The sequence below is a fragment of the Salvelinus fontinalis genome, chromosome 2 (assembly GCF_029448725.1).
Source record: "Salvelinus fontinalis isolate EN_2023a chromosome 2, ASM2944872v1, whole genome shotgun sequence".
Classification (NCBI taxonomy): domain Eukaryota; kingdom Metazoa; phylum Chordata; class Actinopteri; order Salmoniformes; family Salmonidae; genus Salvelinus; species Salvelinus fontinalis.
The window spans coordinates 77122660-77149200 of NC_074666.1; the positions used below are offsets into that span (position 1 = coordinate 77122660).

Sequence of the window (26541 nt, forward strand, 5' to 3'; positions counted from 1 at the left end):
TTCATAATCAAATAACATGCAGCTCAGACACCCATACGTACCCCACAAGACATGCCACCAGGGGTCTCTCCACAGTCCAAAACAAATTCAAAACGAGTGTGACCTAAGCTCCTTTGAGTATGGTATGATCGTCTCAGAAACTGCCAGTCTCCTGAGCTTTTCACGCACAACAGTGTCTAGGACAGCCGTCACCCACCTCACGATCAACTGGTCGAGCTCCAAGGCATTACTAGTTGATCACCAAACATTTCTGTTAAAAAAACAACAACGATAAAGCGTTCCTTTCCTATTTATTTTATTCATTTTGCGCTGTTGGCGGTAGGTACAATTCAGCAGCCCTAGCGCCGAAGGCAAAGTGTTCCCATTTTGAACAATTTCATGTGTCTGAAGATAGAACTCCGCTTACCCGGCATGATCAGAGAGCAAATCAAATGCACCTATAGGCCTACAAATGAGTATAGCAAAGTGTCCTAATAAGCTTGCGTTATTATTAGCGGCTTGTGTCTTTAATAATATAGAGGAATTTTTCACTTTCTCTGGTCAAAGAGCAACAACATGGATTGGTGCACGATGCAGAAATAATGCAGTGTGATTTAAGTTTCGCCTTCAGCGGGAAGACTGTATGGACATTTTTGTCAATGGAGGGAGGTAGAGAGGAGGGACAGTAAGTCGGGTGAGAGGCAGCCAAACTCTGTTTATTATCTATGCATAGTAACTTTAACCTTACCTACATGTACATTTGACCTAAATTACCTCGACTAACCCGTACCCCTGCACATTGTAACCCTCGTATATAGCCTCATTATTTCTATTTTATTGTGTTACTATTTTTCCTTTAACACATTTTCCTATTTACTTTTTAGAAACTCTGCATTGTTGGTAAAGGGCTTGTAAGTAAGCATTTCACGGTACGGTCCACATCTGTTGTATTCAGCGCAGTTGACAAATACATTTGATTTGACACGTTGAATCCATGCCCAAAAATAATTCCGGATGTTCTGAAGGCAAAGGGGGGTCCGACTCGGTACTAGATGGATGTACCTAACAAACTGTCCACTGAGTGTAATATCGTTTGAATGAGATATCGACATTGCAATGGTTTGAAATGTGGCCTTTTATTTTGAAGGTTTTAATTATTACTATACGAAAGTGATGTCATTATTTGTGTTCCTAATAGTAGGTGAGCGCGAATGACTTATGTATAATTGGTGCGCACCCAAACAAGCCAGTCCAACATGGCGTCGTTGTCTTCACCTCTCCGCATTTGCCGGGGGATCCTGAGGGAGATACGAGCGATTAAAGGACCGGAATACAAACAGTGTTTGGCATACAATTATGTTTTAGATCAATTCCGTAAAAACCAGGTAAGTCATGTTGATGAGGTTATTAACTAGCTACAACTTTAATGAAACCACGACATCTATCCACCATGGTAACGTAAGCTAATGTAGCTAACTTAGCTAGATTGCCGTGGTTAAAAATGTGTTAGCGACTCCAGCCACAATTTAGCCATCCTGGAACGGGTTATCTTCAAGAATAAGCCGCGTTGGTGGCTTTTATGGGACTAATTTGCTAAATTACAGCGATAAGCTGACGTTATCCAATGGCAGCACCAGGTTAGTATCATTGACCCTAACGTTACTAGTAGCTGGCTAACCAAGCCAAGGTGACCGTCACGAGCCTGTGTGTCTAGCGTTACACGGAACCCACACCGGCTGCGCGCTATCGTGCATAAATGTATTTTTCCCCCACACCAAACGCGATCACGACACGGGGGTTTAAAATATCAAAACAAACTCTAAACCAATTAGATTAATTTGGGACAGGTCGACAAGCATTAAACATATTTGGCTAACGTTAATTTGTCCTATTTAGCTAGCTTGCTGTTGCTAGCTAACTTGTCCTGGGATATAAACATTGAGTTGTTATTTTACCTGAAATGCACAAGGACTTCTATTCGGACTATTAATCCACACATAAAATGGCAAACCGAATCTTTTCTAGTCATCTCTCCTCCTTCCAGGCTTTTTCATCTTTGAACTTATATGGTGATCTCATCTAAACTTTCATTGTATTACCAAGACAACCGCCAACAAAGTTCGTCTTTCAATCACCCACGTGGGTATAACCAATGAGGAGATGGCACGTGGGTACCTGCTTCTATAAACCAATGAGGAGATGGGAGAGGCAGGACTTTCAGCACGATCTGCATCAGAAATAGGAATGATTTCTATTTTAGCTCTTGGCGGCAGACACTCGTTGGTGCTCGCAATAATTGAATACATGCTGACCTGACCGGACACGTCACGTGTGTCGCAAAATAAATGTTGAAATTCATGTTATTCAATTATTGCGTTGCCAACGAGTGTCTGTGTTACCAAGGGCTAAAATAGAAGTCATTCCTATTTCTGACGCAGATCGAGCTGAAAGTCCTGCCTTTCCCATCTCCTGTTCATTTGCTGCAGCAGTGCAGAATTGTACAGTGATTCTCAACAGCAGATGCATCAGAGCGCTTTGGGGCTCCCTGAAAAGGCAGGATAACAACTAGGTAACAAATTAAAAATAACAGCAGGCCAAAATATTTCACATTTAATTTAGTGATGCACTGATAGCTGATATTTTCTTTGCCAAAAAAAAAAACGATACTGATAACCGATAATAATAATTTTTGCGGCCTTATAAGCATTCCAGTATAGTTAACACATGAACGCAGCGGTCAAAGGCACTGCATCTCAGTGCAAGAGGTGTCACTACAGTCTCTGGTTTATTCAAACCTGTATCACATCTTGCCGTGATTGGGAGTCCCATAGGGACTTATTGTGGCTAGCTTCACAACACATATCCCAGTCGGGTCGAGCCTCACTAGCTAGATGAAGCTAGCTGGGCAGCTTATAACATTAGCTTTGGGCAACAGGGTTAAGTAGCTGGCTAGCTATTTATTTTCATGAACTAAAGTTCAATTTCAATAGGTGAACAACAAGTGGCAACCTAGCTAATACTTACTCACAAGGATTCCTAAATCATTGCTAAGAATAATGAAAATGACTGCAGTTTCTACTGGTCATTGTTTTCAGGTTGGTTGTATTGGTGCTAGCTAGGTACCAAGCTAAAGCTAGCATTTTTAGCTAATATCATCTGATTCCGATATGTTCACCGATATAGCGTGCATCCCTAATTGAATATCTGTTTGACAGGCATTGACATTGTGAGTGTCAATGAATATGGTCTGATGTTGGGGGGTTGCTAGATTTTTTTTTTGCGGATGTGGGCCTGGTAAAAAAAGATTGATATAGCATTCGTTTCTTTTTTGGCAAATGTGTTACCAATCATTCAAACTCATAAACTTAACAAATGTAGGCATCATTCAAACATTGGCCAAGAATACTTGGCTAAATTGTAGGCCATTGCCCAACAATGAGATGGGACACGATCCTCTCTTCATGCAATAGGCTATATATTCACATTTACATTTAAGTCATTTAGCAGACGCTCTTATCCAGAGCGACTTACAAATTGGAAAGTTCATACATATTCATCCTGGTCCCCCCGTGGGAATTGAACCCTGGTCCACCCCATGGGAATTGAACCCACAACCCTGGCGTTGCAAGCGCCATGCTCTACCAACTGAGCTACATCCTCTTTAGTTAGTAGATGTGATGTAGTATACAACATAATAAAGTTAGCCATTTTTTCCCCCCTCCAAAATTGTATTTGTCTCATGCTTTGTGAATGGGTCCTTTTCCAACAATCCAGAGAAAGTGAAATAGTGACGAGGAATAAATACACAGTGAATAGCAAATAAAAATAACATGGCTATATACAGGGAGTAGTACCAGCGTGTTGATGTGCAGGAGTAAGAGGTAATTGAGGTAGCTGTACATATAGGTAGGGGTAAAGTGACTAAGCAAAAGGGTTGGTAATAGACAGTAGCATCAGCAATGTGGTGAGTATGAAAGTCTATGTGTGGCGTCAGTGTGTGTGTTGGGATGTCAGTGTTATTGTGTTGGTAGAGTCCAGTGTGTGCATAGTCAGTGCAAGCGGGTTGGTGCAAAAAAAATGTCAATGCCGGTAGCCATTTGATTAGTTATTTAGCAGTCTTATGGCTTGGTGGTAGAAGCTGTTCAGGATCCTGTTGATTTTAGACTCTGTTATCATATAGTTGTATGTCTTGAATACCTCAAAAATATACAGTGTCCAACAACATCTGCTCCCCGGGTGCCAATGACATCGATTAAGGCAGCCTCCCGAACCTCTCTGATTCAGTGGTTGGGTTAAATGCGGGAGACACATTTCAGTTGAATGTGTTTATTTGTGCAACTGACTAGGTATCCCCGTTCCTTTAGAAAGTCTACACCTTGAACTTTTTTCACATTTTACTAGCTTAAAATTAATTCCTAAAAGTGATTAAATGATTTTTTCTACTGATCTAACAACCTACTCCTCACTTTCAAAGTGAAAGAATGTTAGTAAATTGTTCTAATCAAGAAAAAAATACAAGGACAAGTCTCCAACCCCCTGAGTTAATACTTGGTGGAATCACCTTGGGCAGCAGTGAATCATTTGTAATAAGATTCTACCAACTTTTCCCAACTCTTCGGGTCACATACTCAGTTGCTAGTTTTGTTAGGTACACCACCCCGTTCACAAAAATGGTTAGTTCCTAGAGACAGTGAGTCACGTGGCCATTGCTATATAAAGCAGGCAGACGGGCATCGAGGCATTCAGTTTAATTTATTTTTTATATATTTTTAAATTTTTATCCCATTTTCGTGGTATCCAATCGCAACTCCCATACGGGCTCGGGAGAGACGAAGGTCGAAAGCCATGCGTCCTCCGAAGCACAACCCAACCAAGCCGCACTGCTTCTTAACACAGCGCGCCTCCAACCCGGAAGCCAGCCGCACCAATGTGTCGGAGGAAACACCGTGTACCTGGCCCCCTTGGTTAGCGCGCACTGCGCCCGGCCCGCCACAGGAGTCGCTGGAGCGCGATGAGACAAGGATATCCCTACCGGCCTAACTTATGCCAATTGTGCGTCGCCCCACTGACCTCCCGGTCGCAGCCGGCTGCGACAGAGCCTGGGCGCGAACCCAGAGACTCTGGTGGCGCAGCTAGCACTGCGATGCAGTGCCCTAGACCACTGCGCCACCCGGGAGGCCCCTAGGCATTCAGTTTAATGTTTGCTTGAACGTTAGAATGGGCATAACGAGTGACCAAAGCAACTTTGAGCACGGTATAATACACGGTGCCAGGCGCACCGGTTCCAGTATCTCAAACGACCCTCCTGGGCTTTTCACGCATGACCTGCAAGATGGCCGAATGGTAAAGAACATCAGATTTGCCACCAATGCTCCTTTTTATAGGACACATCACTGCACTTTATACTCCTCTGTAAACTGGTCATCTCTGTATACCCATCGCAAGACCCACTGGTTGATGCTTATCTATAAAACCCTCTTAGGCCTCACTCCCCCCTATCTGAGATATCTACTGCAGACCTCATTCTTCACATACAACACCCGTTCTGCCAGTCACATTCTGTTAAAGGTCCCCGAAGCACATACATCCTTGGGTCGCTCCTCTTTTCAGTTCGCTGCAGCTAGCGACTGGAACGAGCTGCAACAAACACTCAAACTGAACAGTTTTATCTCAATCTCTTCATTCAAAGACTCAATCATGGACACTCTTACTGACAGTTGTGGCTGCTTTTTACGATATATTATTGTCTCTACCATCTTTACCTTTGTGCTGTTGCCCAATAATGTTTATACTGTGTTTTTGTGTTGCTACCATGCTGTGTGGTCATGTTTTGCTGTTATGTTGTCTTCGGTCTCTCTATGTAGTGTTGTCTCTCTTGTTGTGATGTGTTTTTTTCTGTATTTAAAGTGCATTTATTTTTTTAATCCCAGGCCCCCGTCCCCGCAGAAGGCCTTTTGCCTTTTGGTAGGCTGTCATTGTAAATAAGAACACATTTTTAACTGACTTGTCTAGTTATATAAAATAAATAAATGACAGTGTCTAGGGTTTATCGAGAATGGAGCAACAAACAAAAAACATCCAGTCAGCGGCAGTCCTGTGGGCGAAAAATAGCATGTTGAAGGAGAATGGTAAGAATTGTGCAAGCTAACATGCGGGCCACAAACAGGGAAATAACGGCGCAGTACAACAGTGGTGTGCAGAACAGCATTTAGGAACGCACAACAGATCTACACAACCTACTCCTCATTTTTACGGATGGGCTATTGCAGCAGACGACCACACTGGGTTCCACTCTATCGGCTTAAAACAAGAAGAAGCGGCTCTAGTGGGCACGCGATCACCAACACTGGACAATTTGAGGAGTGGTTTAAAAATTGCCTGGTCCGACTAATCCCAGTTCCTGTTGCGTCATGCTAATGGCAGTCAGGATTTGGTGAAAGCATCATGAGGCCATGGGCCCCATCCTGCCTGGTGTCTATGGTACAGTCTGGTAATGGTGTGGGGAATGTTTTCCTGGCACACATTAGGTCCCTTGATACCAATTGAGCAACGTTTGAATGCCATAGCATATCTGAACATTGTTGCTGACCAGGTGCATCCCTTCATGGCTACAGGGGGATCTGACCCGGTACACGATGGGTGTACCTAATAAACTGATCACTGAGTGTATATTCATTGTTTTGGTCAAAATGGCTCAAGCTCATTAAATTTGTTTGGGAATCATTGATGGACTGCAATATTCAAAACCGTGTCTCTGTTTTTCAAGCCGTTTTAAGACCACTCAGGAACACTCCAAGTCTTGGAAAGACATTCTGGTGTGTCTTCCACATTATAATTTGTGTAAAACTCCTATCCCAGGGTTAGGTTTTCAGAAGACAAACTGTTTTCCTCTAACTGTTTACCTGGGCTGTGCTCCTTTTTTAAATATTTATTTTGATCCTAACAAACTCCCTAGTCCCTGCCGATGACAAGCATACCCATTACATGATGCTGTCACCACAATACTTGAAAATAGAGAGGGTTTCACTCGTGGTGTTTTTAATTTAGGCCCCCATAAATAATTTGCCATGTTGTCTTGCAGTATTACTTAACAGCCTTGTTGCAAACAGAATGGGTGATTTGGAGTTTCCCCCCCCCCCAACTTTTCACTTTGTCATACAGGGCAGTAATATGAAGTGAAGGGACTGGGAAGTTTGTTAGGATCAAAATAAATATGAAAGGAGCACAGCCCAGGTAAAAAGCTACAGAAAAACCCACCTCAGTCTTCTGAAAACCTAACCCTGAGATGGGGTTTTATTTTTCAGTGGGACAAATATTTGAATGCAAAAGACACACCAGAGTGGCTTTCAAAAGTGATTGAATGGTCCAGTCTTTAAAAAAATAAAAATAAATAAAGCAGATATTAAATATTGCTGTCCAATGATTCACAACCAAATGTACTGAGCTTGAGAAATGTTGATTTTTAAAAACAATGGATATACATTATTTTTGCCTTAGTTAAGGATCCGCCCCTTTTTTTCTAATTTCGCCTAAAATTACATACCCAAATCTAACTGCCTGTAGCTCAGCCCCTGAAGCAAGGATATGCATATTATTGGTATCATTTTAAAGGAAACACTTTGAAGTTTGGAAATGTAGGAGAATATAACACCAATAGATCTAGTAGAAGATAATACAAAGAAACAAACAACAAAACATAATGTACTATTCCAGCCCAGGTGCAATTTCGATTGTTGCCACTATATGGCAGAGTGTGTGCAAAGTTTAGACTGATTCAATGAACCAATGCACTTCTGTTCAAAATGTTGTGCCTAGTTTGCACAATTTTGAACATAAAAAAGTTAAACACTCTCCTCAAACAATAGCATGGTATTCTTTCACAGTAATATTAATAGCTACTGTAAATTGGACAGTGCAGTTAGATTAACAAGAATTGAAGCTTTCTGCCAATATCAGATATGTCTATGTCCTGGGAAATGTTCTTATTACTTACAACCTTATGCTAATCGCATTAGCCTACGTTAGCTCAACCGTCCCATGGAAGGGACACCGATCCCAAAGAAGTTTTAAGAGCTGTGCAGTTGGTAGAATCATAATGAAGTTATTCACAGCTGTAATGTTGCCAAAGATGCTTCCACCAAGTATTAACTCTGGGGTGTGAAGACACACAATCAAGACATCTTGTATTTGTTTATTCATTTGGAAAATGTTCTATAACTTTCTTTCACTTTGAAATTGTGCAGTACTGTAGGTTGTGTAGCTCTGCAGGGGGAAAAATCTAATTTAATCCCTTTTTTAGATTTTATTTGAAGGCAGCAAAATGTGAAGACAAGTGGGTGTTTACTTTCACAAGGCGCTTTATATTTCTTTAGTAAATGTATCATATCTATTTGCAAGTGTAATTGCTGCATAAATTCACCTTCAAGATTGCAACGTTAGTCCTCTATGTTAGTGTCATTGTTATGCATGCCTTATACAGGCTTTTTATCTTAATTCTGCCCACTTTTTTTTTAATGTTTTTTTTTTTTAGATCACTGGGGAGAGATATTGCCGTGCTCAGAAGGAGGCCCTCCATGCTTCTGACAGCTACCTCTGTCTGCTCACCTCCACACGGCAACACATGGCTCTCTACGACATCTACCATGGGAAAGGGCAGCGTGACACAGAGGAGATGGCAGGAATTGTGGGGCTCAGGCTGCCCACCCAGCCTGGGGGGAAGGGCTGGGAGAAGTGAAGGAAGGGAGAAGACTCTCATACCACACCAGACGGTTGTAATCATCACGCTGGACCTAATGCTATTTTGCTCTTTTACAAAACAGAGGAAGAGATGAAGGCTGCGATGAACAAGGACTGTGATTTGTGATTATACAAGGGAGGATCAAAGCTATTAGAAATATGAGATTCCCAGCTCTCCCTACCACTCCTTACTTTATGTGTCTGTCTTGAGACAATGGTTGTAATTAAAATATTTGTAAATAATGGGACAACTTTTGCCAATTAAAGTATTAATCACTTTTATCAGGTCATTGTGACATCCCACTTTTTTTGCAATCCATATGCTGCTAGTGGCTGCTAATAATCTACTAATAAAACAACCAATTCAATCTGACGTACAACATTAAGTAATGATATCCCTTTTGATGTCAATTCAGTAAGGTTTACTTGGAGCAATGTATGATGTTCAGGTAAAGCACTCATACTCGGCACATAAAACTGATGAACTAATTCAGTCATATTTTTAAGGATATTAGGCAATTAAAATTCCTGGTTAATTAAAAGATGAAGCATTACAAAGAGGGTGTGTTATGTCAGATGGAGGTGAACTCATTGGGTGGCCTTTGATCTTTTAATTGTTTTGTTCTTCACTACCTTCTGGCCAGTGGTTTAAACAGTGTGAAGACCAGCCAACAGTGAAATAAAGGAAAGGTCTTAGATAATGCTAGGGCATGCAACATACATAAGAGAAATATAACAATATGCTTTATTTTGTCTCTTATGTAGGCGTTTATAAGAAGATTATTACCAGCATAATGGAAAACAGCAGGAGTTGTATTGCTTTGTACTGGCATATTAATATGTTTCATTATTGTGTCTATGGCAACTGGCATTTCTACCAACTCCTCCACTACATTTTTCTCTGCAGTCTTTTGCCAGGTTTTTAAATTATTTATACGAGTAACATGTATTACCTTCTGGGAACTTTTTTTTTTTTTTTTACTCGTTCTTTGTCCATTGCTGCTATGTTTTCATCCTAGATTATCGTTCAAAAAGAAAGCCTCGTCATTACCTGTGCCCCTTTTGGACTATTCATTATCTTCTATTCATCCCCCTTTCTTAGTTAAATCTGTGTAGCTGTGTAACACTCCCCATTCCATTTGTTATACGGTGACTAACATTGTCTTCTGTGTGGGTTTAAATAGATTGACCCTAGAGCTACGCAGAACGCTGTGACACATAGGGACAAGAAATAAGATTGCACATGCGCGGCCGCACCCACCGTCCTCACGCATGCAGTGGAAATGTAATGCATAGTGGCACACCAACAGATAGCGTCAAATGATATTGTTATAAAGTCGCAAAATAAGACGTGTCTCTACACCCCACTCCTCCATGCATACCAAGACATTGAATTACTTTGACACACAGCTGGAGAGAGATAGCAGTGACACGCTTGTGCAACATTATGTTATGTGTATGTTTTGAGGTGGTACGTGAAAGCGAATGAAATGTTCTCATTTCAATCACGATTCTGTATTACAGTAGGCTACACCGCTGCATTAAATATTCAGTGTATGTTTAATGCGAGTATAAACTTACGCAGTGGAGATCTAAATACTAATTAAATAAACTAGCTCATGTTACCGCCTGCAATAATGTGCATGATAATCGGTGGGAATAATTATTAAGTCAATTAAAAGTAGGCTAGATATTAAGTGGAAATTGTGTAAAACCAAGTGTGGAGGCGGGGAAGGGAGGGCGGAGACAGTTGTTTATATTCGTGTGGCTGTAAATCGTCAACTCGTCTAGTGAGCTAGGAGCAAGATTCACTATTTCAACCTAGTTGCACTACTAGGTAACAGCATTAGATAAATACGTGAATAGATATATGTTCTGATTTGATTTGTCCAATAAGGCCGAGGATCAAGGAAAGGAGTGCACAACATATTTAAAGTGAATCTCCTTATGTGATTTTAAAAGGAGGACAAAAATAAGAAGGTAGGCTAGATTATGAAATAAGAACAAGTTATTTCAAAGAAAGCAAAAGCTACAGAAACACAGGCGATAACATAGCATAAAGGGACAACGCGCGCAGCAGAGTGGTGACCTGGCCAGAGCGCGATGTTTGGGATGATAAAGAATACAATTTTCGGGAACACCGAAGAAACGGACTACAAATTGCTCAGCAGCGAGACCAAGGTAGGAAACACCTTGACCTGTCAGTTTCAACTTTAGTGTGTGTGTCTGTCAGTCAAGCATTGCATCACTTGATCGCCCGCGCCACTGTACACCTCCGTCTTGTTTGGTGCATAAAACAACTGTCTGGTCATTACAGACAGATTTCTTCAGTATCTCGCAAATATTGGTTTATTATAAGACATTTTTAATTTGTTACTCACTTTGGTTGTAGTGAAACTAGCCTATTGGCTACAGTCTACCATGATCTCAAGAAAAATCTATTTTGATTATCAGTAGATAAGGTTGGTTGGTTGGGAAAGGGTTTGGTGAAACTAGTAATGTGTGAGCTTCAATATAATTTACTTGTGCACCCTGACAGAGTTCTTCATTAAATACTAGATTTGAGACGAGACAAAGCCAGACAGATGGAAGCAAAGACAACTGCTAGATCAATTGCCAGAGAGCGTGGAATCAAGTGACACTGACAAACACATCTACAGACATTGGCCTGACAAAGAGACTGATCATGAATCTGGAACTACTTCAATCTATAACATGCAACCAGACGACCAAAAAGGCTGTATGAGGAATAGGAAAAAGAGAGTCTTTGTATCAATAGGCACGAGTGGCCATTAAATAGGCGATAGACAGGCTATTGGCAGTTTTGAAATCAGTCAGTGCTAAATCTGTGAACTTCACTAGAGCCTAAATGATCACACTGAAATCTCACACGGACACATGATCAGAGGAATTTTAGTCTGACATCATACACTCATAATTAAAACTGACATTGAATACAGATAAACTGTCTGCACATGCTCAGACACACACACACAGCTTGGTGGGTCCTGTCATATTTCAGGGCTTACAAATGGAAGGAGATGGCTTTAAAGTTAGAATCCTTAGTAGTTACATCCATTTTTGGACTTATAAATTGATATGTACCCATTGATTCTTGAAGAATATAACATAAATGCCTCATGAGCTTAGTTCAACTGTCGTACCCCATCACCCCAATGTTTGTAAACAACATAAATGTAAACAAACACTGTATAGCCTCAAAACATAGTTAAAACTATAATTGTGTCATCATGGATGGTCAGTCCTTGCGTCCTTTCTCTGTCAATGAATTTGAGAGTGGTTACATTTCTCCCTTAGCTTTTTACCAAAACATAGGCGGGTACTATTCTTTTTATTTTCATGTTATTTTCTTCACGGTATTGATATTATGCTGTTTTAATTCCTCTGAAATGATCTTACTTGGCACCATGCATTGTTTAGTAATGACAAGACATTTGATTAGACGGACAAGTTGACAGCACAATATGCTTATTATATAATGACAGCACATTGTCTATTTCTTGATACACAAGACAGGCTCATACTCCAAGCCAGCTGAATGGTTATAGAGGCCATAGTTGTGTGAGAGGTTTACAAACTTCACATGACATTGTGTGGTGACATTCAAACCAATTAAAACCATTTGTTTCAAAGTTAGAAAAATAAAGAGAGCGGGTTGAATATGAAATGAATTGCTAATATTAGCACATCCACAATAATTATGGCCCACGTCTACCCAGCTGAGATATAGAGTAATTATATACGAAGGTTGCAGGATTCCAGCTAAGCACACACACTAATTGCACCTTTAGACTGAACTCAGGAACAAAGTGTTCAATTATTGCTGTTGGAACATGTCACCTACATGTATTGTTAATGTTGGTCACAGTGACATATACCGTGGGCTCCAAAGTATTGGGACAGTGGATTTTGTTATTTTGGCTCTGTACTCCAGCACTTTTGGATACTTTTATTGTAAATAAGAATAGAATGTTTCTAAACACTTCTACATTTTGTCGCTCATCATTATTCACAATTCATTTAGGATTATCTGTAGTCATGGTAGCATCCACATAATAAAAACAAAATGTAACCTGTATTTAACTAGGATAGTCAGTTAAGAACAAATTGTTATTTACAATGACGGCCAACACCGGCCCTAACACTGTTGTGCACCGCCATATAGGACTCCCAATCACGGTCGATTGTGATACAGCCTGGAATCAAACCAGGGTCTGTAGTGAAGCCTCTAGCACTGAGATGCAGTGCCTTAGACAGCTGCGCCACTCGGGAGCCCAAATGAATTAATGTAGAAACATATTCTATCCTTGTTTACAATAAAAGTGCCTCCAAAATGACACAATACTGTACATTTACCATTAATTTCTATTGGGCACAAAATAATCTAAAACACAACCATAACAAACAGCAAATGCATCCAACATTTTTGTAGTCATTGCATGCTATGAATATGGGACGTAAAAAGTAATTAACTTTTTAATACACATAAGTGAATGTCCCAATTTGTCACGGTTGTCGTAAGAACGGGACCAAGGCGCAGGGGATATTGAGTTCCACATATTTATTCCAAAGTGAAACATAAGCCAAAAACAATAAATGAACAACGGAACGTGACTACGTGGTGCACATGCACAAACACAAAATAATATCCTACAAGCACAGGTGGGAAAAATAGCTACTTAAATATGATCCCCAACTAGAGACAACGATTACCAGCTGCCTCTAATTGGGAATCATACAAAACACCAACATAGAAAATATAAACTAGAACACAACTTGGAAATTATAAACTAGAATACCCCTAGTCACGCCCTGACCTACTACACCATAGAGAAACAAGGGCTCTCTATGATCAGGGCGTGACAGTAACCCCCCCCACCCAAAGGTGCGGACTCCGGCTGCAAAACCTGAAACCAAATGGGGGGGTTAGGGGGGTGACTAGTGTCGGTGGTGGCTCCGGTGCGGGTCGTAGCCCCCCCCCAGACCCCGTATCCGACCATGGCACCGTGCTGAACGCCGTGCCTGGACACCGGCGCAGAGGACGGCTCTGGCCCTGGAGCTGGGTTGGACGCCGTGCCCGGACTGGGCATCGGCCCAGAAGAAGGCTCCGGCCATGGAGCTGGGCTGGCCGCCGTGCCCGGACTGGGCACCGGCGCTGAGGAAGGCTCCGGCCATGGAGCTGGGCTGGCTGCCGTGCCTGGATTGGGCATAGGCTCAGAGGAAGGCTCCGGCCATGGAGCTGGGCTGGCCGCCGTGTCTGGACATCAGCGCAGAAGAAGGCTCCGGCCATGGAGCTGGGCTGGCCGCCGTGCCCGGACTGGGCACCGGCGCTGAGGAAGGCTCTGGCCATGGAGCTGGACTGGCCGCCGTGTCTGGACATCAGCGCAGAAGAAGGCTCCGGCCATGGAGCTGGGCTGGCCGCCGTGCCCGGACTGGGCACCGGCGCTGAGGAAGGCTCCGGCCATGGAGCTGGACTGGCCGCCGTGCCCGGACTGGGCACCGGCTCAGAGGAAGGCTCCGGCCATGGAGCTGGGCTGGCCGCCGTGCCCGGACTGGGCACCGGCTCAGAGGAAGGCTCCGGCCATGGAGCTGGGCTGGCCGCCGTGCCCGGACTGGGCACCGGCGCAGAGGAAGGCTCCTGCCCTGGAGCGGAACTGAACACCGTGCCTGGACTGAACATTGGCGCAGAGGAAGACTCCCGCCCTGGAACAGGTCTGGACGGCTTGTCTGGAAGCTCCGGACCGTGGACCGTCGCCGGGAGGTTCCCGGACCGTGGACCGTCGCCGGGAGGTTCCCGGACCGTGGACCGTCGCCGGGAGGTTCCCGGACCGTGGACCGTCGCCGGAAGCTCTGGACTGTGAATGCGCACTGGAGGCCTAGTGCGTGGAGCCGGTACAGGTGGCACCGGACTGGTTACACGCACTTCAGGGCAAGTGCGAGGAGCAGGCACAGGAGGTACCGTACTGGGGAGGCGCACTAGAGGCCTGATGCGTGGAGCCGGCACAGGTGGCACCGGACTGGTGACACGCACTTCAGGGCGAGTGCGAGGAGCAGGCACAGGACGTACCGGACTGGGGAGGGTCACTGGAGGCCTAATGCGTGGATCCGGCACAGGTGGCACCGGACTGGTGACACGCACTTCAGCACGCTTGCGCTGCCGCATACTCCTAGCCAACTCCATCCTCCGGTATCCTTCCTCACACTGTTCCATCGACTCCCATGCGGGTTATGGCACTGTTCTGGGGTCGACTGACCACTTCTCTATTGCCTGCTCCATGTGCTCTGGCTCTTCCCGCGGCTCAGCCGGCCACTCCTTGTGCCCCCTCCCCCCAAAAAGTATTGGGGTTGTTCTTGGGCTTTCTGTGGACGCGAACCTTGGCGTCGTCACTGTCCTCCATTATTACCTTCCGTCTGCCGCCAAGGAAGGGTCTCGCATCCACTCATCACTTCTTCCCATGTCCAAAACTCTACCTCGTGGATACACTGCTTGGTCCTCTTTTGGTGGGATATTCTATCACGGTTGTCGTAAGAATGGGACCAAGGCGCAGGGGATATTGAGTTCCACATATTTATTCCAAAGTGAAACATAAGCCAAAAACAATAAATCAAATAAACGAACAACGGAACGTGACTACGTGGTGCACAAACACAAAATAATATCCCACAAGCACAGGTGGGAAAAATAGCTACTTAAATATGATCCCCAATTAGAGACAACGATTACCAGCTACCTCTAATTAGGAATCATACAAAATACCAACATAGAAAATATACACTAGAACACAACATAGAAATTATAAACTAGAATACCCCCTAGTCACGCCCTGACCTACTACACCATAGAGAAACAAGGGCTCTCTATGGTCAGGGTGTGACACAATCCTTTAGGTCCCCTTTATATCGGGGGACTATGTACAAAAAGTGCTGTATCAAAATGGTTCACCCAACATGGATGAAAATACCCTCAAGCAGACAATCTGCACTTTAACCTCATAGTCAGTGTATCATTTCAAATCCAAAGTGCTGGAGTACAGAGCCTAAATAACAAAAAATGTGGAACAACACAATGGGAATGGGCCAGTTGACACCAGTGACACATCATAGCATAATTGCAGTGAAGTAAGAAAACGTGTTAAAGATATGGCATTACTGTCATCCCATCCATCTACTGTAGTTATTTCCTATGAGCTTACATTTACATTTATTCCACAGTCTCAAGGATGGGTTGCAGCCACAACGCCTTCATCAATATGAACACCAAACCCCAGTCAGAAGCACTATGAACGAGTTCTTGACATCCCAATTAGACCAGCTGGAGTCAATTATTAGTGTATAGACAATTCTGCTAAAATAAACCTTTTAGCTATTCAGCAACACAGTTCAATCCCTGTATCAATGAATACAATGAATCCCATATCAATATGGTTGCTAGGGCCAAGACGATACCAGTATCGCGATACTCGTTAGTGTCGTGGCAAGGAAACAAAACACGAAGCAGATTTAACTTCTTTAGGAAAACAACCCTAATGTTGGAAACAAACATCATTTATGTTATCATCCAGTCCTACTTTAAAATAGTGTTTTCAGTGCATAATGTAGTATTTACATTGCATTATATGTCTAGTCATGTAGCAGGCATTCGTATTCAGCGTGAGTGATTTAAAACAAGGGATAACTTAGTGATGGATCTGAATAAAATGGATCTGAATAAAACATTTGGCGTTTCAAAAATGTGGCCTTCATTGAGGTCCCTTTCAGTGGAACAGATTTACTCAATACTGGTTATGGAATGTGTGATTATTGTGAAACGTAACGTTCCTCTGTTATTTAATGGTTGATATTTCTCAGCATAAGCCTACCTCTTAGGACAAGTACATCATAACATGTATAAGAACAGGCAGCAAGTCAGTGAGTGTGTGTACACACCGCATTAACCCCACTCTGCCGTGTGTGTGTGTGCGGCGCCTATGGTTTGGTCTTATGTAAGAACAGGCATCTCTACCCATTATTCTCTTTAGGCTTCATTAAACACTGCGGGGCCCTGAGAGCAGAGCAGGAAAGAACTGGAATCAAATCAGCGTAATATTTTTGATCTAGATCCTTTTCTGGGGGCATTTGGCTGTCCTCTGTTAGTTTCCACTCCAAGTGTTTCACCGGCATCAGTGAGCACAGATTCTGCCCATTGCATATCGCCAATCACAGCACCCCCAGCCCCACCTCCCTCTTACCCCCAAGTAGTGTGTGGCTTACTTCCCTCTAAACAGTTTGTCAACATGTGTGTCATTGGTGAATCACGTTTGGCCTCCCGCTCTCTTCCCCAGGAGGGGGTCAGCTATGAGGTGCGGAGGTACGATGGTGCAAAGTATGCCTCAGTGAGCTCAGAGGGGCGGACCTTTGACCAGGTGACGGGGGAGCTAGTGAGGAAGCTGCTCGTGTACATTGGGGGAAGCAACGACCAAGGTGAGCCAATCAGAGAGCAGGGCCTGTCCTGTCAGTCAGTGGACTTCATATGTGGACACATCTTTAATGAGCCCTAAGCTCAGAAAGATCTAGGGGCTCAACTCAATCCATATTGCTGAAGTTCAGCCCTATAGCGCGATTGAAATTTGAAGGGAATTTCCGATTGAGCCGACATATGCAGCGTTTACCATGAATGCGGAAACATTGCCTTTAAATTTCGAACTAACCGCTGTAGCGCAGGTCTTAAGCGCTACGGATTGAATTGTGCCACTGATGTAATGTGCATATCTGAAAGTATTGCATTGATGTAAGCAAGTAATATGGTGAAAACTCTTTCTAGTCTACCAGAGGGTTCGATAGTGTTATTACCATGTTACTGGCACCTATTCAGTACTTTCAGATCTTCAAGGGTGACTGAAGAAGTGTCTACTCTGATGCTAGAGGTCAGTTTGAAACTGGGCCTAAGAGGATGCAATGAACTCGATGCACACATAATAAGACTGTTGCGATAAGTTGTCTGCTACCCCTCTATCTGTCCTCTGTATCTTTGTTTTACAAGGGGAGGCAATGGGGACGACAGCACCGGTTATCATCACAGTATATCCCAGGGACGATGGTGTGATGTCACGCCGTTTGGTGGTTAGCCTCAGGATTCCCACCAACTACCAAGTCAGTCCCCCTGTGCCCATCGACAGTGCCATCAGAATCGAGGATCGACCCGGCATGACTGTCTACTCACTGTGGGTGTCTCCATGCAGTCTTCACCTCACTTTGTTCTTTAATTCTTTACAATAAAAAATGTATTTAATATTCATAAATGATTTGACCACATATCCTCTTTATCTCTCCTATCCACCTACTCTTTCTTTTCACAGGCAGTTTGGAGGCTTCGCAGGGGAGACTGAGTACCGAGCAGAGGCCTCTCGCCTAACCAAAACTCTTGGTGAGACTGCCCCCTTTCAGCGGAAACAGTACTTCTGCTGCACCTACGACCCGCCCATGAAACCCTACGGCCGACGCAACGAGGTGTGGTTCCTACAGGAGGAGCCATAAGGGAAGCATTAACACTGACTCTTAATAATAAACTATAGTCACTTCCTCTACTTCATCTTCACTGATCACTCCACATCTTGATCTTCATCCCCAAAAAATAGGATATGTAAAAATAATATGGCAACAACAGGGGATTTGTTTTCAAATCAGTGCAAATGAAGGAGAGGTGATGCAAAGAAGAGTATTAGACTATTGAAAGGTCATAAAGGGGAAGGATGGGCAGCGGGCTACATAGTTACTGGTCCAAAGTAGTGCAACAGTACTGTACCATTATCAGTAACTGGATATTAAGTGGCCTAGGGGTAGGAGAAGATAACCACAAAGTACTGCTGTGTGTTATAGGTGGTACATCATTAACTCAAGTTCTTATTTTGTACACCCAGGGGTTGACACTCCCCTTAAAACATGCATCATAGTGCTTGGAAGAAAAGCACATTAAATCAGGCTGTACACATATATGCTTCACTTCACACACCATAAAAACAAAATGACAGTTAAGTATTCAATAAGTAATTAAATTAAGTTTTAAAAAGCACAATTCCTTTTCCCAAGGGAGGGAATTGGAAATAAACTAGGAATTGAGCCATAGAGTAGTGATAGTCAAATGTTTTCCTTAGGAGAAGGAGAAATATATTAGTCATTCCTTAAGTGTTATCATTTGAGATGTCTAATCCTTCTGTGATGACATGAAAACTTTTCAAGACAGCAGTTGTGTGTAGTGAATGTTTTGGTGTGCTTGTATTTGGAGTCTTTGAATTGTAATGTTACTTATTATGATTCTTGAAACTGTATTTTAAAATACCTCTGTATGGTGTGTGATTTTCTGTGAAAATATGGAGTGACGATATCATCAGGATTTGCTAGCATTTCATTTCACATTTATTCAAGATATTACTAATACGATTTTTTGTGCAATACTGACATTCTTTTTTTAGTTCTATACAAAAGAATGCTTAAAATACTGGTACACCACTGTTTTGGATAGGTTTTACATAAACATTTATTTATTATTAGATTTTGAATCAATATTAAGAACTCAAAATAAGAATATGGTTTACAAACAAGATATTTCACAGACATTTGATAAATTTAAGCAGATAATTAAAACCAACCAAACCTATAACCTAAAACTAGTACAACATGTCTTCTATGCACTCTGAGAAAATAGCAATTATATGGTCTGTTAGTCACTACAACCCAGTTTAAACAGGAATAAATTAGTGGTTTTCACAGGTTAATTCGTCACAACTGCAAGAAAGCACTGTGTAGCAGGCTAGCGGCTAAATAAATACATGGCCTAGTAACCCCACACTTGTGTAATTGCACAGAGAGTAGGGTTTTGGTTTCAGCCGGGCTTTGCATTCATCAATACAATATACAGGATTCGACTAGGGCATGGGTTATTCATGTGACCAGTTATCCTCTCTAGGCTCAACAAGTTATTTGTGAGATCTAGGAACATTGCACATTACCAATAATCTCACATACGTAGCGGTACATGTCAGTACTCCATCCAATTGCCATATTCAAACAACATGCACTTCCTTCCTTCAATAAAAAGCCAGAAATAATCTAGAAAGGTATGGTGTACATTGAGAGCACTGGGAACTTCAGATTTCATTCAAGGCTCTCTGGAACAAACTTAAACCACGCACCAACACAACGGAAACACTTACTGTGAACGTGAATGTAAAAATACTTTACAATACTAGTAGGAATAGAAATTGTCGTTTTGTTAATATCATTTTAATCTAAAATTGTTATAAAAATGTATTTTGGTAATAAACCTCTGGATTTAAAAAATGCTGTAAATATTTAATGCCTATACATTCCCCATACTGCCCATTACATGTACTTACATGTACCTCAACAGGGCAGTTAGAAACCCTTTCCTAAGTACAGGACAGTTCCACATTCTAACAGACTGAAGGAGAGAGAGCCGACCATGATAACTGAAAAGATTGAATACTTATCTGTTACGTGAATAACCATTTACTTGGCAATTGACAAAATAAAATAAACTGAGTGGGAGGGGGTGAAATAAAGCTTTACTCATGATTAAAAGGAAACATTCATCATTTGAAAATGTCCCAACATTGTTGTGCCTCAAAATTACTTGTGTGAATTGCCAGAAAATAATCTTGCCTTTTTGTCAATGTAGTACTTTATACTTTCCTTTCCAGTCTAATAATTTCCATCCCCTTAATAATTTGCTGTTGCATTTATTAGGGGATGATGGTTATTGAGCTTTAGTTGTTCTTCTTCTCTGGATAGCCTGGGTAAGGAGCAGGAGGGGCAGAAGGTGCATAGGGAGGAGGCTGTTCCTATGTGGGAATAAACAGTGATAGAATATCTTTAAAATACTGAACTAAAAACATCAACACAGCATAAAGTGCATGAACTGAATGGACATAAAGAGAATAACAGGTCCCTTACCATGGGCATGTAGACATTGTGGGGGTTGTTGGGGTTGAAATAGGCGCTGCCTGCTGCCTCTGCTGCCTTGGCATTACCTGAGGATCAGGGAGAGACAGAAATGAGGGGAGAATAATGCACATGTACAGTAACTGATACAGAAGCACATGCTACTGTAACTGTAGAGTAGGAGAGACAATGGAGCACAATTAGCACAGTATATTGCAGCAGGATACTCGTGATAAGACATCTTCCGGACAGAATGATGCACACTTCCAACTCTATTTCAATTCTCCAAAACCCACAAATAGACACACAACTGACATGTAAATGAGGCGTACTGAGTTCAGGCCAACTGGGTTGTTTCATGGGGTAAGGGAGACTAGGGGTGAGAGGTATTTTGTTTGTTTCTCCTTTTTAATATGATGTGTACCGGTTACGACATCAGCACTCCTTTCTTAGTGCCATGCGTCATATGCTTCATATTGAGGCAGACTGATGGGATCAGACAGATGCAGCGATGCAGACATACAGAGAGAGACAGGGAGACAAACCTGCAGGGGGAGCAACCCAGTTTTGGGGGGGCCCAGGATAAGGGGGAGGTGGGGCCATGTAGGCAGGGGCAGATGGGTACATTCCTGCAACACAAGAGAGAATACCCAAAATACTCATAACAGCCTTGGGGACACATCTTTACTTGAAGTAGTTATAAATATTGACACCAATCAATAAAATTCATACACTCATAACAATGGAGGCATTATCCAAAATTATTCCGTATTTAAGTGCTAGGCAATCTCTAATGTAAACTTCAATCTGCTAGCATCACAGCATTTGATTCTCAATTTTTATGACCCAAACATGCATTACATACAAACAGTTTTATAGTGATGATAAAGTTTTTTTAATAACAAACCTGCGGCTGCCATAGGGTAGGGATAGCCCATGTTGCCTGGGGGAGCCTGGTAGAAACCATTCTGCTGGGGTGGGGATTCATACGGGTAGTTCTGAGGAACAGGTGGTGGGCCGTAGCCATTCATCACTCCAGGAGAGGGATAGCCAAAGGAGGCACCTCCGTTTTGAGCAGGAGGGGCACGAGATGCTAAAACAAAGTTGAGGGTTAATCCTAAAATACAGACTGGACTAAAAGAGTAACATGTATAACAAATATGTAGCCTAACAAATATAACAAACTTTGACTGCATTACCAGGAAATTATTTAGTGATGTACATGTTAAATGAATTATTTAATTGTACGATATAAACTGAGTAAAGCAGATACTGTATGTTGAATGACAAATAGGCTCTGTAATGAGAAACATGGCAGTCATGAAATTACTTACCATTTGTTGCCAGTTTGAAGAGGTGCTGACCTAACTCGATGGCTCCCCCACTGGAAAAAGACATCTTGAAGCTAGCCTGGCCTTCCCAGCCTCCTGAAACCAAAGAAAGTAGTGTCAAAACATTGATAAGCACTGTGTACTTGTCTTTGCATTAAATTGCACGTCTGATATTGAATTATAATCAGTGCTTTGGAGGAGATGTCACACTTCAATTTCTACTACTGCTGCTAAAAACTTTGACACATAGACATTGTAAGTAAAACGAGATTGTGGTTTACAGACTGATGTCAGCCTCGGAAAATATCTGGCCTTGGCAAATCACCCTTGCATCATTGATTCACTTCTGCATGTATTCCTAGGACACATCAGGCCATACCTGGGACTGGAGGCCATAAACACTTTGCATGCTCTACAGTTATTTCCTGATGATAGTGTTGAATGCTACAGGAGGACAACAAACTGCTGCCTACCCCCAGCCTCAGCAGACACTGTGCCCCTGATGTAATTGGCGGCGAAGACTGGCTGCTCAATGCTGCAGCCCTTCATCAGGTAATACGGGAACATCACAGACCCCAGGCTGTCCTTGGCATTACTGGACACAAACACCAACTGAAACGAGGACAAACAGAGCAATGGTAGTCTTCCAGTTTGTGATACTGCAGACAAGATGGGGTGAGTGATGGAACAGAAGAGTCGTATGTCCTTGTGAGTTTTTATTTGTAGTTAATTTTTTACCCCCTTTTCTCGATATCCAATTGGTAGTCAGTCGTGTCCCGTCGCTGCAACTACCCTACGGACTCAGGAGAGGCGAAGGTCGAGAGTAGAGGTCGACCGATTATGATTTTTCAACGCCGATACCAATTATTGGAGGACCAAAAAAAGCCGATACCGATTAAATCGGCCCATTTTTATGTATTTATTTGTAATAATGACAATTACAAAAATACTGAATGAACGCTTATTTTAACTTAATATATTACATCAATAAAATCAATTTAGCCTCAAATAAATAATGAAACATGTTCAATTTGGTTTAAATAATGCAAAAACAAAGTGTTGGAGAAGGAAGTAAAAGTGCAATATGTGCCATGTAAGAAAGCTAACGTTTAAGTTCCTTGCTCAGAACATGAGAACATATGAAAGCTGGTGGTTCCTTTTAACATGAGTCTTCAATATTCCCAGGTAAGAACTGTGATGGGAGGCATCCATCAGTCTAAATATTCCTGTTACATTGCACAACCTTCAATGTTATGTCATAATTATGTAAAATTCTGGCAAATTAGTTCGCAATGAGCCAGGCGGCCCAAACTGTTGCATATACCCTGACTCTGCGTGCAATGAACGCAAGAGAAGTGACACAATTTCACTTGGTTAATATCGCCTGCTAACCTGGATTTCTTTTAGTTAAATATGCAGGGTTAAAAATATATATGTCTGTGTATTAATTTTAAGAAAGGCATTGATGTTTATGGTTAGGTACACGTTGGAGCAACGACAGTCCTTTTTGTCGAATGCGCACTGCATCGATTATATGCAACGCAGGACACGCTAGATAAACTAGTAATATCAACAACCATGTGTAGTTATAACTAGGGATTATGATTGATTGATTGTTTTTTATAAGATAAGTTTAATGCTAGCTAGCAACTTACCTTGGCTTCTTACTGCATTCGCGTAACAGGCGGGCTCCTCGTCAGGCAGGTGGTTAGAGCGTTGGACTAGTTAACCATAAGGTTGCAAGATTGAATCCCTGAGCTGACAAGGTAAAAATCTGTTGTTCTGCCCCTGATCAAGGCAGTTAACCCACCGTTATGTGTTAACTGTGTTCTTAACTGACTTGCCTAGTTAAATAAAGGTGTACAAAATTACCGATTTCCGATTGTTATGAAAACTTGAAAATCGGCCCTAATTAATCGGCCATTCCGATTAAATCGGTCAACCTCTAGTCGAGAGCCATGCGTCCTCTGAAACACGACGCTGCCATGCCACTGCTTCTTGACACACTGTTCACTTAACCCGGAAGCCAGCCGAACCAATGTGTCGGAGGAAACACCGTCCAGCTGGCGACCGAAATCAGCTTGCAGGCGCCCAGCCCGTCACAAGGAGTCACTAGAGCGCAAAGGGACAAGGACATTCCGGTCGGCCAAACCCTCCCCTAACCCGGATGACGCTAGGCCAATTGTGCGCCGCCTCATGGGTCTCCGGGTCGCGGCCGGCTGCGACACAGCCTGGGATTGAACCCGGGTCTGTAGTGATGCCTCTAGCACTGCGATGCAGTGCCATAGACCGCACCACTCGGGAAGCCCTCTTTTTGAATTTTGATGTTGAGTCTTTTCCCAACAAAGTGATGTTAGGATATATAAGTTAGCCCGTAAAAGCTTTTGTGCCAAATACATTACGTTGTTACAGGTGTCAAGCTGTAAGTAGGAGGGAGGTTCCTAGGTGTGAGAAGTGTACAGAAGGGCATGAGACAAAGGAATGTGTAGCATTGGGGAAAGTAGTGGTATGTGTTAATTGTAGGGATGCCCATGAGGCTGGAGATCAGAAATGTCCCGTGCTAGAGAGGCAGGTTGAGGTTTCCAGGGTTAGAGTAGTGCAGAAGTTATCATATGCTGAGGCACTGAAGAAAGTAGAGGAAGATGGGTCAAGGGGGAGGGATCCTGAGAGGAGTGGCTTGAGTAGTAGAACTGTACCAGCACAGAGGGATTTGTGATATGTTTCAGTAAGATTGGATTTTTAGCATTTATAGCAATGGTTATCAACTGTACTGCAGGGATGGAACGTAAGTCATAGAAAATTGAGGTTGTGGTGGCAGCTGCAGATATGTATTTGGTTTTTAGTGAGTGTGCAGGGTTAGATGGTAGGGTATGTAGATTTTTTTTAAAGCAAAGTATAAGGGAGTTATACTCCAGTCGAGTAGGTGACGGTAATGCAACATTTATTGGATGCCAACCGCTATTAAACCTCATTGAAGAAAAAGGATTGTCTTCCAACAGGCACACAGGACCAGCATGGTCAGATAATAAACATACCCTGTATGGAGTGAGGTAAACAGTCCCTTTCTTGGTCCCCCTCAGCAGGTCTGTCTTGCTGGTGACATCACTGAAGGACAGCTCCACATTCTTGCATTCCCTCAACACACTAGTGGGGGATACATGTTCAGTTTAGGAATGTGTAGTGAATTTACAGATCAATAGGTATAGTACGTATGACAGGTCCTCCATAGGACAAATACTGTCGTAGAATCCTAGCAGAACCGAGTGTCAAGGGACATAGTGGTATGGTCTACATCATTTCACATAGGCCTACTATTAGCATTTCACATACTGGTTGGTTGGTTGGTTAAGTCTGACACTTCCAGAATGTGCCAAATCTAACTATTATGAAAAGTTCTTTATTCGTATATTTCCTAAGTTCCTGTTACTTTATCAACTTCCTAAAACTCTGTCACAACGTTTACTTTAGACTCAGGTTGTAGTTGGGGCGGGCGGGCTCACTCTCTTTGTTGACTTTGCTGTGTCTACCTCCCTGGAAAACAAACTTATTTAGCTAGCTTACTCTTACACCTAGTTTGACTAAAGTAAGAAAATGTATCTAGCTAACGTTAGCTTTAATACGTTTCAAATGCGTAATGATGACTGACTGACTGACTTAGTACTTAGGTAGCTTTTCCTGCCAGCAAGGCCAACAACAATGACGTTGCTGACTGGTAGCTAGCTAACTAGCTAAAAATAATTAAACTAGCTAACGACTTTATCACTACAAAATAGCACTTACTGAATAAAAAAAAGCAACCCAAATAGCTAACTGACATTGGCTAGATTTAATTAACACTAGGTATGGAAGCTATCTTGCTAACTAGCTAACATTACCATAACAGCTAACGTTAACTTGCGAGTTAGCTAACTAAGCTACCTTTAGAAAGTGAGCTTCGTGGCGATTAATGATTCACTAACCTCTCGCCGTTGTTAATCAAAACTCCTCCGTTTTGAGAATGATTTCGATTCAAAGCCATGTTCAGATAGTCTAATGTACTCTTCGTCAGGTACAGCTACACACTGGAAATTAGAGGAATGTCCCAAAAACCTCAAAGTGTTACGTCACAGGATCAGCTGTTTCATGTGCTGTGACTGCAATGTTCTGTTTGCCAACATTGTTTCCCATATTGTCAACAAGCCTTTGAATTGAGATTGTCATATAATTCTGGTGTGTTGAGGTTAGGTGGGATATTTGAGATTGGTTTGGATTAAATAATACCTCATTGTGGTTGTGAAGAGAGCTGAGAAGGCCTAAGGAGAGTAAATGCTTTTCATATATGATTGATTATTGTTTAAACATCATCCATTATGTCATGTTTTTATAGAATGTGCTTCAAGTTTGCCTCAGTCATAGTCCAATACTAGAACATCTAATGGGTGGCTATATATTCCAAATTGGATTATATAATTCTGCTTGTACAACCAACACATGTAATGGAAAAGTTAGTAGGCCAATTGTGTAATCAGTTTATGACTCATGAGTCATGACTTATGTA

At 42.4% G+C, this 26541-nt stretch overlaps 3 protein-coding genes across 3 annotated transcripts; 2 read left to right on the plus strand and 1 right to left on the minus strand.

Moving 5' to 3' along the window:
- Positions 1 to 1005: 1005 nt before the first annotated feature.
- Positions 1006 to 8997, plus strand: LOC129826801 (protein FMC1 homolog). Its single transcript, XM_055887883.1, has 2 exons — positions 1006 to 1364; positions 8510 to 8997. The coding sequence occupies exons 1-2, from the start codon at positions 1236 to 1238 to the stop codon at positions 8711 to 8713; spliced, it is 333 nt and encodes a 110-aa protein (XP_055743858.1). The 5' UTR covers positions 1006 to 1235; the 3' UTR covers positions 8714 to 8997.
- A 104-nt stretch (positions 8998 to 9101) lies between these two features.
- Positions 9102 to 19828, plus strand: LOC129826794 (heme-binding protein 1-like). The gene is made up of 4 exons (XM_055887872.1): positions 9102 to 10896; positions 17058 to 17196; positions 17756 to 17936; positions 18072 to 19828. Exons 1-4 carry the CDS (start codon positions 10819 to 10821, stop codon positions 18247 to 18249), a joined length of 576 nt encoding a protein of 191 aa, XP_055743847.1. The 5' UTR covers positions 9102 to 10818; the 3' UTR covers positions 18250 to 19828.
- Positions 19232 to 26124, minus strand: LOC129826784 (WW domain-binding protein 2-like). The gene is made up of 8 exons (XM_055887862.1): positions 25964 to 26124; positions 25040 to 25148; positions 22478 to 22616; positions 22008 to 22100; positions 21581 to 21766; positions 21219 to 21302; positions 20686 to 20762; positions 19232 to 20573 (listed from the first exon to the last, which is right to left on the minus strand). Exons 1-8 carry the CDS (start codon positions 26020 to 26022, stop codon positions 20499 to 20501), a joined length of 822 nt encoding a protein of 273 aa, XP_055743837.1. The 5' UTR covers positions 26023 to 26124; the 3' UTR covers positions 19232 to 20498.
- Positions 26125 to 26541: the final 417 nt, after the last annotated feature.

Bases quoted from the DNA above. Each gene is read 5' to 3' on its own strand.
- LOC129826801 (XM_055887883.1), top strand. From the start codon at position 1,236: ATGGCGTCGTTGTCTTCACCTCTCCGCATTTGCCGGGGGATCCTGAGG. The intron at 1,365-8,509 runs GTAAGTCATGTT...TTTTTTTTTTAG, and splicing joins ATCAATTCCGTAAAAACCAG to ATCACTGGGGAGAGATATTG.
- LOC129826794 (XM_055887872.1), top strand. From the start codon at position 10,819: ATGTTTGGGATGATAAAGAATACAATTTTCGGGAACACCGAAGAAACG. The intron at 17,197-17,755 runs GTGAGCCAATCA...TTGTTTTACAAG, and splicing joins TGGGGGAAGCAACGACCAAG to GGGAGGCAATGGGGACGACA. The intron at 17,937-18,071 runs GTGGGTGTCTCC...TTCTTTTCACAG, and splicing joins GGCATGACTGTCTACTCACT to GCAGTTTGGAGGCTTCGCAG.
- LOC129826784 (XM_055887862.1), bottom strand. From the start codon at position 26,022: ATGGCTTTGAATCGAAATCATTCTCAAAACGGAGGAGTTTTGATTAAC. The intron at 25,149-25,963 runs GTTAGTGAATCA...ATCCCCCACTAG, and splicing joins TTGATTAACAACGGCGAGAG to TGTGTTGAGGGAATGCAAGA. The intron at 22,101-22,477 runs GTAGGCAGCAGT...CTTTGGTTTCAG, and splicing joins AGTGTCTGCTGAGGCTGGGG to GAGGCTGGGAAGGCCAGGCT.